This window comes from Argiope bruennichi, chromosome X2 (assembly GCF_947563725.1).
Source record: "Argiope bruennichi chromosome X2, qqArgBrue1.1, whole genome shotgun sequence".
Classification (NCBI taxonomy): domain Eukaryota; kingdom Metazoa; phylum Arthropoda; class Arachnida; order Araneae; family Araneidae; genus Argiope; species Argiope bruennichi.
The window spans coordinates 125,353,235-125,365,381 of record NC_079163.1 but is presented as its reverse complement, the minus strand read 5'-3'; the positions used below and the strand labels follow the sequence as shown (position 1 = coordinate 125,365,381).

At 27.9% G+C, this 12,147-nt stretch overlaps 1 protein-coding gene across 1 annotated transcript in view; it reads right to left on the bottom strand.

The window, feature by feature from the left end:
• The window catches only part of LOC129960385 (synaptic vesicular amine transporter-like), a 56,195-nt gene extending 44,427 nt beyond the window's left edge, over positions 1-11,768 (bottom strand). The window contains exons 1-3 of the mRNA XM_056073801.1: positions 11,721-11,768; positions 10,154-10,234; positions 1,638-1,763 (exon numbers count right to left, since the gene is read on the bottom strand). Coding sequence (XP_055929776.1) covers positions 1,638-1,740 — 103 coding nt within the window. The 5' untranslated portion in view covers positions 1,741-1,763; positions 10,154-10,234; positions 11,721-11,768. The remainder of the gene's footprint in view (positions 1-1,637; positions 1,764-10,153; positions 10,235-11,720) is intronic.
• Between the last annotated feature and the right edge of the window lie 379 nt (positions 11,769-12,147).

Sequence of the window (12,147 nt, the reverse complement as noted above, 5' to 3'; positions counted from 1 at the left end):
GTAAAAATTTTGAATTTTTACTTCGGTATAGATTTCGTATTTCCATCAGCGAAGGTTCAAAGAATTCTTTTTACTTTTTCGTATACAAAACAGACAAAGAGAAAATGTTGTAATCGTCAAAAAATTCAAACGAGAGATTTCGAGGAATCGGCCATTTCAGACATCCCCGAGTTTGAAAAACGTATTTTTGGAATTTTATCTATTTGTTTGTGAACATGATAACTCGAAAATGCTTTGAACGAGATAAATAGTGATAGACGGTTTTTACGTCGGATTTACAGATTACAAACAATTTAAAAAAAAAATCCATTTAGAGGTAGTCTGGTTCCCCGAATACAAAGTAACAAGATAACTACCAAACGAAAACTGGTACATTAATTTAATATTTAAGATGCAAATATGTATCAATTTTGGAACATAATCTGTGAGGGGGTTGACCGTCTGTAAATCAGCACTTTAACAAGCTTGTAAACGCGATACCTCAAAAATGTAACGACTTAAGTATACGAAAGTTAGTATATCGTTTAGTGATTACAATTGTAACTCTGTGTCAAAATTTGGTTTCAATCGGATAAAAAAATATGTCCAAAATATAGTTTTCTATTATTTGTGCGCTAACTGCATTCCAGCGATTAATCGCCAAAAATCAGGAAAGATCACACGCTACTGGGTTCTTTCGTAATTATTGTTAGCGATGCCATGTAGTTAATACACAAGTACATTCAATACAGCGTATACGAGTAAGTTTTGGTGAGACCAAATGTTTATGCAGAAAATGCATCAAATCATGAATATCTTTTATTCTCTTTCTTGATAAGCTATGAATATCTTTCTTGATAAGCTATTCTTTCTATATTTATGATCTAAATTTTTTCATTTTTTTCCCTTTCTGGTTTTTATGTATTAAATATTTAATTTTTATCATTTATAATATATTAAATGAATGTTTAAAAATTCTATTAAAAGCTATTTAATTTGAAATTAATTTTGAACTTTTACATAATGGATATTTAATATAATGAGATATGAATACAGCACTTCTCTTTTCAAAATAGTTCTAATACTAAAAGCAGAGAACAGAAAGAATGTCTCAGCAAGCAGATTCAATTTAGCTAGCTTTTGAATCAAATTATTTGCATGTAAAGCATACAAGAAGAAATTTAAAAAGTATATTAATCCTTTGACTTATAGAGCTTAGAATTTATCCCATATCTAGAATTCCAATGATAAATTTATATTTTTAGTTTCATCCATGGAGCTATATGTGTTTTTCATGGATATTGTAGAACAAAAGACAGATCAACGGATTTTGCCTAAAATTTAATACAAATCTTCAAAGTTAATGAAAAAACACATGCCAAATTTAATGCCTATAGCTCGCTGCGTTTTTGAGTTATTGTGTCCACAGATCGACAAACAGGCGTGATTCCAAAAATGCATTTTTCGGACTTAGGGAACTCTGAAACTTGGAGATTCATCAAAATATCGAGGCCACATATTTGGATGATTGCAGTTCTGTCTTCTTGCAAATGAAAAAGTAAAAATGATACTCATATACATGAGGACATGAAAAAACACTTTTAAGTTAATGGAGCACAACATTGAGAATAGATGAAGAAAAGTGAATCTGAACTTACCTACTGATGTCAGTAACATGTTATCCAAAAGCAAGGCTATTGCTACAATAAGGAGGACAAAGCGGCGGGAGCCTCTCAGCCGACTCAGACATCCACAGAACATTTTGACGTTTTTGATGATCTACCCTAAAAAACATTAAACCGAAGTCTCAATCAACGGAACAGTATATGAAAATATTTACTCTTTATTTATTCCATTAAGTTTCAGTACTTATTGTTAGTAGCGATCTAACAACAAATTCTCTTATCTTAAATCGATCTCAATCCCCAAAAAAATATTTCAATATGTCATTTCTAGATTTTTTTTTAAAAAAAATTGCCTTTAAAGCTGTTAATGAAATTCCCTTTTTTGCAGAAAAACACTGTTATATTGATCTTTAACATATTTATTTGCTCAAATTAAACTACTATTAACTGTATTAAATATCTCAATTTTTTGGTTGATTTTTTTCCTTTAAAATACGATTTAGTATTGAATTTAGGTTCTGCTTTAGATAAGGCTGCAACAAGCGGTGACCCAAATGCGATAAATATTTACTGCAGATGCTAATAGAAAGTATACAAATTTAGAATTCTTTAGACAGCGTCTTTTTAATTTTGTCAATATTTTGAAGTGATGGAAACAAAAAACAGAAGGAGTGTTCTCCTCACGATTTGAGCGTATACTTAAATAGCTTAGAAGTTTTTGTTTTTTTCTCTTTCCATCTTTCTCTGCATTACTTCAAATGGGAATCGGATAATACAGGAAGGGAGGCGACAAACCCTGTAACTAGAATTACAACTCAAATTTGATTTTGTAGAGTCAATTTTTTGGATCTGAGTTTAAATTTGCAACGGCAAGTCCACAACCGTGAGTGCCGGAGATGAACATATCTCAATCCATCGAAAAATGGAAAATAGTTTTATGGCTCTAAAAATGGAAATGTAGGAGGTGCATTTATGTCATTTTTTTAAAGTCAATTCGGTTGAAGGAACCAAAAAAATAAAACCATACCCTGGGGAAATTTAGATTTGCTAAGATACCGATGATGATTGAGGATGAAAAAAAGTCATCATCTGCCCTGGGGCCATTTAAGCTAGGTACACAATAAATTTCTATATAAATATGTTTTAAATCGCTGATGTAAAAAAAAAAAAATAGAGGAACGACTTGACATTTATGTTTAATTCCTGGTTATCTAAAAGCAGATTGAATTATAAGATTCATTGTCAGTAACCCATGAGGATATTCCTAATTCTAAGGTTAATTAAACCAAGTTATTACAACTTATTATAACTTATAAACCGCAGAGACTATTTTTCATTAAATTACTATTTTTTATTCTGCTTTATTGAATCGCGTATTTTTGAATTTTTTAAACCAATCAATCTTCTGAAAAAAAATTATTATTTAAAATTTAATATCATATGTTATAACTGAACTAATTTAGCTCAATAACTTCTCAACTCAAAATATTGTGCGCTGCAGACATAAACACTGTGGAACATTTTAACGACATTTCCGGTAAAACTACAAGTCTTAAACTGATAAATTTAGAGCCCTCCATCAATCCTTTTTTTTTTTTTATCTTTCATGTCCATCTATGACGTAAAGCCTTCCCCACATGAAATAGATGGGATGAAGCTCTTACACCCACCTCTTACAGGGTCGTTTTTAATTAAGTCCCGCGTTCTTTATTGGCGCATACCACCGAGGGGGATGCCATCGCGAGGAATTTTCTAATAACACCCGCAAAATATGAGAACCCATTCAGAAGCAGCAAATCAATAGAACGACAGGGGACGGTAATAAATGCGCCATCGCAGATTCACTCTTAGTAGATCCTATTAGAAAAAAGACCACTTTCCACAGAGCTAGCATTGGCATCCAGGTCATTTATTTAAGATTTTGCATTTTGAAAACTTGGCTTTTCTTGATTTTTCAAATGGATTGAAACAAAGCCCGTGTTCGTGAGTTTGCACGTAATGGTTATGTTGATTTAAAACTTTTAAATAGTTGCCAAATGCCTAATAACTAACATTATTTTGAAGAATTTGGTCAAATTCGAATGGAATTTTTCGGTAATTTTTTTGAGACAATGATAAAGCAATGAATGAGCAACTCTTATTAAATTAAAAACTTTAAAGACTGTTATTAAATGAAGCTTTATATTTTTAAATACCACATGTAACCAAAATATATATTGTGAAATTTGATGTTAATGATATTAAAATGAATGAATTCCAGTGTATTTATCTTCTTATTAAATGAGTTTTTAAAAAAATCCCCCGTTTCATGTTTCATTCATCAATCGTGTTAATTTAAAATTTTTTTGTTTTTTTTTTTGTTTTTGTTGCAGCTACTATGTGAAATGATTTACATAGTTTTCCAGATTTTTTTTAATTAATTCAGATGGGGTTTTGGTAATTTTTGAGGCAATGGCGAGACAATTGAAGAAAAATTCTCGTTAAAAAAAAAAAATTCAAACTCTTATTAAATTAAAAACTTTTTTAAAAACTGTCTTTAAACTAAGCCCCATTTTAAAAAACAAACATGAATAGCAACCAAAAAAGAAATAGATGATGTATTATGAAGTCCGATATTGATTATATATAATCAGATGAAGCCCAGTAAATTTTTCTTCTTATGAGATGAATTGAAACAAAAACCTTTTTCGCGTCTTCGCATCGAACGGTTATGTTCATGTAAAGTGCTTTTTTAAAGTAGCCAACAGCCTCATACCTCATATTGTTTTGAAAATTTTGACATAAACTTAATGGGGCATTTTTTGGTAATTATTTTGAGGCAAAAATAAAAACAATTAACTAATGACTGTTATTAAAGTAAAAATTCTTTTTTAAGAACTGTCATTAAATTAAATCCTATTTTTTTTTTTTTTTCAAATGGGAAACTAACAACAACAACAAAAAAAAAAAAAAAAGATAGCGAATTAGGAAATCCGATTAGATTATATGAAAAACTGATTAATCCCTTTGTATTTAGATCTATCCCTTGCTATCTTGATCTTCGCATCCGTGATCGCTAGGGCAGTCTGTACTAAACTAATTTTCACTAAACTGAACCCCAAATTGAAAGGGAAACCACGTTTTCTTTGAAAACTAGAATGAATCAAAAGAGTTTTAGATGTTTCATATAATATAGCAACATTTTTCAAATGCTTCATTTTTTGAAATTATAAAATATGATGCCTATCTCAACCACAATTTAACGAATATTATGAATGACTCCACTCTGTCTCTCAACATTTCATTTAATAAGAATATCTAAAAGGAATTTTGATTTAATGCACTGCATTATATTTAATGGCAGTGTCACTTAATGAATCCGTGAAATAAATAACTTTTTTTTGCGCCATTGTCTCTTTGATTATATATAAAATGTATTGCGTGACTCGAAAAACACGATATGATCTATAATGTTGAATATTGATCAACATTTTATTTTTATTGTAACAATAAATAAATCTCTGTTATTTATTTATGACTTAATAAGGAACATCAGGAAATTAAAAAAGTACTAAGGAATTGTATGAAATTAAAAATATTTTTTTCTTTAAATATAATGACAACTTTTTTTTTCTTCTAGAACACATGCACTAGATATCGCAGGGAAAAATGCGTAAAAATGAAATCGTAAAGGAACAAAACCGTTTTCCATCGAAAAATAATCACAAATGTAAGTTTTAAAATCTCTAGCAGAGAATAGAAAGCATAACAGACAAGGATAGAAGTCTGAAAAAGCATACGTATTTATTCATTCATATTTATTTATTTTTTTATGACAGAATCAGGAAAATAGATCTTGAAGATATTTTTTTTTTTTTTAAATAAAAGTTTCACCGAATGTCAAACTGGTTGAATAATTCGTTGAAATATAAGAGAGCTTGATATTTCGCAACTGCCAGAGAAGGCGAATCATATTGTTTTCTTCATATTGTTCTATGTTAACTTTTTAATTTTTTCCATTTTTTGCGTTTATATAAGATCCCTCAGACTTTTTGATGACATAATAGTCGGATTAACAAACTTTAAATATCTGGGAAGCATCATAATCTTAGATATGGACAAAAGAAAAACAAAAGACACATAGCAACAGAGATATTTCACATTTCAAGGTCCACGTAATTTATTAGGAACAGAGCATTTGACGCTTGTCATTGTGAACACGAAAAATCCAAGCATGTCTTTTTTTTTTTCCTTCACTCTAACAGAAAATGTTTAAAAGCAAACGAAAAGTTATCATAAACAACTGATGCTCATGATAGTGTCACATTAAAATGAAAACTCATACAATTTAAATAAATAAATTAATAAAAGGGCAACTCTAAATGACCTTCGAAATCAATTCAATAAATTTTGTCACTTTAGATAATATTAGAGAGCATTACTGCTATTGATACAGATAAATTGTTCACAATTCTTTTCTTAAAAAAACATCCAGGACTTTTTAAAAGATATAAAAATCATCTATAAAACTCTGCATTTAATGAATCATGTATAGGGACACACCTCTTATTTTCAGAAAGTTTTCCGACTTTTGAACTTTATCATGTCCTTTTTTCAAATATTACAAGAAGTTTTTGAATGATGCAGACGGTTCTACGTCATCAGTGCGTCTTTCACATGTTATGTAAAAACTCATTTACCTTGGAGAAGGACTCGTTTTGCCCTTCCATACTAGTCTTCCGATTTTCAACCTCATTGTTATTCTTCAATAATATTAAATAACATCGCCATTTAATGCTTATGAAAGAACAAAAATTTATGGAATTTATACATTCAAGTAGCATAGATTATAATTTAGATCAATCATCAAGTATCATAGATTACAATTTAGATCAATCAAGTAGCATAGACAATAGTCATCTTGGTTTGGAGATGTTCATTCCTGAGTTAAAATTTTTCGGCTTTGTCATGGCTTAGATAACTTTTCTTTCCAGAAATATTTTAATATGCAGGATGTCTGCAGTTCACGTTTTGTAAGGGTAAAATTTATTTTTAAATTGCCCACAAATAAGTTATTCTTTATGGAAGTAGAAACCTCATCCGATATCTTCAATTCTGCTGTAATCTTTAATATTTTTTTCTTATTTACTTGCTTTTCTGACACAAAATGCTTTATTTTATTTTACTTTCATTTTCATTTATTATAAATTAATCATACATTTTTGCTTTTAACCAATGTTTCAGCCCTGCTTACCCTATTTAAAGATTTTGAGCCAGATATTTGACTCAAATGCAGCCAGTAAATAATCTGAATATCGTATAAGACTATGGAAAGGAAACTTATTTGATAATAATAACAATGAGTGTATAAAGTATTTGATTATATAAAATTCAGCATGATTTATCTGTATTCAATTTATTATCTAATTAATAAACATAGCTACGTGATCGGTATAAAACTTTGAATCGGTATGAATCGACAGTAAAAACCCAAATTGCGTTATTCTTTTTGCTTTGAAAAAAGAATTTGTTTTCTGAAATTATCGAAAAATTATCAATTTGTGCTGTGAAAAAATTAGCTCATTAAGAGCTAAAAAATATTCAGCACGATTTTCTTTCTTTGAATAGAATTGAAGTGCCAGCCTCTACAAATTTTTATTTATTTAGGAACAGATATATTTTTATAGAGCAGAAATAGCAATGAAATAGTATTTATCGAATTTCTAGTGAGAAAAAAATAAATAAAAGGAGCGAGGGAAGCAACAATGAAGAAAAGTATACATACGTAAAATTAGAATTTTAATACTGAAATTTCCTAGAAAGATAGAAGGGGAGGTTTCCAGAATTTGATTTAGAAAAAGATATTCTTGCTATATTTAGAAAAATTTACCGTAATTACACATCTTGGTATTTTTACGACTTCAAGAAATATATATAAAAAAAACTTGCTACATTTTAAAGCAAACGTTAAAAAAGATTAAAAGAAATTTATGCACTAAATTTTAAACTGTAATATTACCTTTCAGAAAAAAAAAAAAAAAAAAAAAAAAAGATTTCATTTTTTTAATGACCACTAATAATTTTCTAATAAGACATAGGTTTAAATTATATTTAAGGATTTATGGAATTTAAAGGATAAAGCTATGTAAAATGTTTAGTTTGTGACTTTGTTTCATTTTAATATCGCATATCAAATTCTTAAATCTGTTTTTTTATTTTCGGCTGTGATTTGTTACTAGTAATTTTATAATGAAGCACTGTCAAATTATTAGTGCATTCCTATGATGGATAAAACAAGTACATAAATTCGGTTGGGAGCATCATATGTGATTTGTTAAATGAATTCTAATTGGTTTATTTGTTATATGCGTATCATTAATTTAGTAAAAAACATAAAATGACTAAAAGAAAAAGAAAATTTAATGTGAAAATTATTTTTAAATGTGCTAAGAATTAAGGTTATAACGTTATAAGTGATAAAAGAGAAAATGTAAGGAAATAGCAAAACTTTACACATGCTAACAGTTTCTTTAGATGATATTTTAAACTGCTAAAAGATATGCCAGACAATTTCACGTTTACCATATTATAAAAAATTGCTCATTCGACACTTTAACATGAAAAAAGGAATTTAAGTTGGGAGAGGGGGGCACTAACATCATTTACTACTATTAATCTTCAATTTAAAACTGACAAATTACCGTTCGAAGTCAGAATAAATCAATTATTCACGAATTAATCAATTAATTGAATAATTCAGTGTAAATCAATTAATCACAAAATAAATAACTCAATCATTTTTAGCAAAATAAGTTTTAAAGGTATTTAAATTGCAATAAATCGCAAAATATATGCAATCACATCTTTTTTAAGGAAAATCTCAGTATCTCAAAGTATAATAACTGTAAAAGCATTTTTGAGTCTAATGCCCTGAACTAATATGATGGGAGTACCATATTAGTTCGGAAAATAATATCAAAAAAGATTGTGAAATAAATGAAAGTCAGATTTCTGAAGCGAAATATTATCAAAATATGCTTCTCCATGGATTACATTTCATGTTAAGCTCCGTAATCACGAGATGATACTTTATTAATGGTAAGCCAATAAAGAATTAATTAAGATATTTTAAATGCACTTAGATCTAGCCAATAAAAATCGATATAAAACTGTAAATTTAACAGAAAATTTACTGGAAAATGTGTATAAAGTTGTGGACGCTATATATCGATATAAAGTAAACCCCAACTTATATCGATCTTAAATAAGAGTAATAACAGAATGATTTTAAATCTAAGATTTTTACGTCAAATATATGAATAATAAAAAAAGGATTTTAAATCTAATTCAAGTCTAAGATTCTAAATTTATGAGGAATAAAAGCCAAATTTTGAAACATATTATCTTGAAATATTTTAATATTAAAAATTTCAGAAAGTCTCAAAAAAATAAACAATAAGAAAAGTTGAATACAAATTTGAATTATGAGCGGTATTTCGCTCTCAGTCACTGCGTGTCTGACCAATTTACTCTCCTTTCAAATGGCCTTATCTGGGGTATCTTTAAGGTATTTTTTTTAACTAATATCATTGAAACATGTATATTCTTATCTAAAATAAATTAAATAAAAATGAATATAAATAAATATGATATGGCATTTTGAATTTACCACCTTGTCTAAATTACCTTCTATATAAATGATGTCATTCTTGATTGAAAGTATTAGTGCATATCGTTCATTACAATTGTAGATATTTCTCTGCCAATCTAACCCTGGATTCAACAAATGCAGTTTTTATTGGTTCTGCTCACAGGAGATCAACAGAGACTAACTAATGATCTTAGAATTATCTCCTTTTGTCGAAGTGAAAAAACAAAGGAAATTAATAATTACTAAAATTGTAAAGGAGTCTAAATATATTTTTCGTACATACGCAGTATATTATAAACCTTTCTCTTTCTTTTTTTTTTAATTGTTGAGGTATCTTTAAATTAAAATATCTTCTTCAAAATCAACAGCATTACATTGGCCAAGTCTAGCAGCCATGTCAAAGGAATGGAGAATCATGTAATCAGTTTCAAATGATATGTTAAATAGCGAGCTAAAACGTACGCAATGTTTCTGTTATTTTTAACGTTTCTCACGATATGTGCGATTGCAAAAATAGTAATGCAGATAGGAGCAAGCACATTTATATATAATTGTATGTTTCAATGAAGACTGGTAAAAAGTAGCGCAACTAACTTGAATGTAAATGGCAAAAAAGCTCGTGAAAAAAAAAAAGAAAACCCTTAAAACTGTAGTCAACAGGAGCATATTTAAAAAAATTTCTCACCATGTTTTTGTAGGATTTGAGTTCAAAGAGCTCTCGGAAGAAGAAACTGGATGATTTTTTTTAATTCATTAATGCTTTTAATAAATACGAAATGATATTTTTTGTTCGGTCAAATTTCATTGAGATAAAATTTTCAAAATAAGGGAAAATATAAGCTATTCTTAATTTATCAAGAAATAAGTTTAAATTGCAAGACAAATATTTTTTATTAATCAGAAACATTTTTATGCTTACCTTTGAGATTTATTGAGTATTTCTAAAAAATTTCTAACACAGCAACAATTTTCTTCGTTTCCTTACTCATGCTTTAGTTCCCTAAATAATATTGTGATAAACATAACAAATTTGAAAAAAAAATGAAAGAGGAAAAACATTCTAGACATGTTTAAAATCTCCTTAAAGTAACATAATAAAATTAATTATCTCAACTTAGACAAAAACTCATCAACATAAATAAAATAATAATTTATTAACTTATTAAAACTCACTCACTTATAAAATTTAAAAAATATCACTGTAAGCTTAAAGTATCAAAATATAAAAAAATAATTTGATGAATTGATAACAAAATAAATAAATAATCAGAAACTCTTATTTGAAGCTAATTTACAACATTAATAATCATTATTTAGAATTAAAAATGGAATTTTCTTACAGACAAATAATTGTTTAACTCTCACATATAATCGAAATTTGAAGCAAGAAAATGATAGAAATTCATTGTGTTCAATGTATCAGAAAATTTATAAATCAATTCTAAATTTATAAATCAATTACAAATTATTAAATAATACATATAAACATTATTTCGAAGAGCAGTTACAAAAAAAAATTTGTGATAAATAAATGCATATATTTCAAACATTAATTCTAAGAACAGTTATAAATAGTCACAGTAAATGTCTGAATTCCGAGAAGCTTCAATATTACGAATTTCAAGAAATAAACAATAATATCTGAAACTTATTTCTCAGTCAAGAAGATTAAATCAGAAAAAAAAATTACTATAAAATAGAGATTCTTCACTTTAATAATTTTAATGAATTAATAGGAATGCTTAACTTTAATAATTTTAATTAATTAATAGGAATTCTTAACTATTTCAGAACTTCTTAAATTCTTTCATCCGCGACACTTTTTCAGCTGGAGAGCAGATATGTGACCCCAGGTAAAATTATAAGAATTTTTTAATTCTTTATAAATGTCTTTTATTTATTAAAATGAAAGTTTTTTGAGTCCCTAAACAGATATAATTGAAGCTTCCAGTTCCAGTTTTGCCTATATAAATATACTATACATAATTAACCTTTTAACTGCTTTTTTTCCTTTACTCTCTCATTAAATAAAAATATCCGTTTCGGGAATGTGCTGCCCTACTAATTAAATTAAGAATCTACAGAACAGTTGAGGTATTTGTAGATTATATTTTTGTATGGAATTGTAACAACTTTTGAATGATTTCATTTTAGCTGATAAACTTAAGAAGCGATAAATGCATATGACATACGAGCACGATGGCTAAGGGGTTAAAAATTACACAAAATCAAATTTTATAATTAAAAAAAAGCAGTGGCATGCAAAAAATGATTCTACTATTGTGAGACTAAGTAACAATTTTAACAGTTGTTTATAATTAAAATATTCAAGTTCCTTTAAAAAAAGAATAAGAGGTAAAGAGTATAAGAGACAAAAGGATAATTCTGTTACAAATAATTTTATCTGTCCTTTCACTATCATGTAATAGCCCATTAATTGAAATATACGTGATGAGAAACAAGAAGCGGAAGAAAGTTGTACTCACCTGTCATCTCGGAAAGATGCTAACTGTCCGATGATAGCGGAGAAACTCACGTGTAAGTGACCACGCCAAACAATGCCAAGGACAGCGCCAAATGGCAATGAACAGTTTATCAAAGAAACGCACGAAGTTAGTCTGGTTGAGAAAATTTTAAATTTATGTTCTGATTTCTTATATAATGTTTTAGGGAAAATTTATTACAAAAGGGAGGTTTTGGTAAGTGATTTTCAGCTTGTTCTTCAGAAAAAAGTAATAATCAGAATGTATTAATAATCAAAAGGCATTTCAGACGTAAAAGTAGCATCTGAAGTAAATGTAAGGAAGTGGGATGGCTATTCTTCATTAATATAGATGCTTTTACTTTTCTATTTTATTTGAATAAACTTAACAGAGTTTCGACTTTTTTCTAATTGCCACTCTATTGAAATAA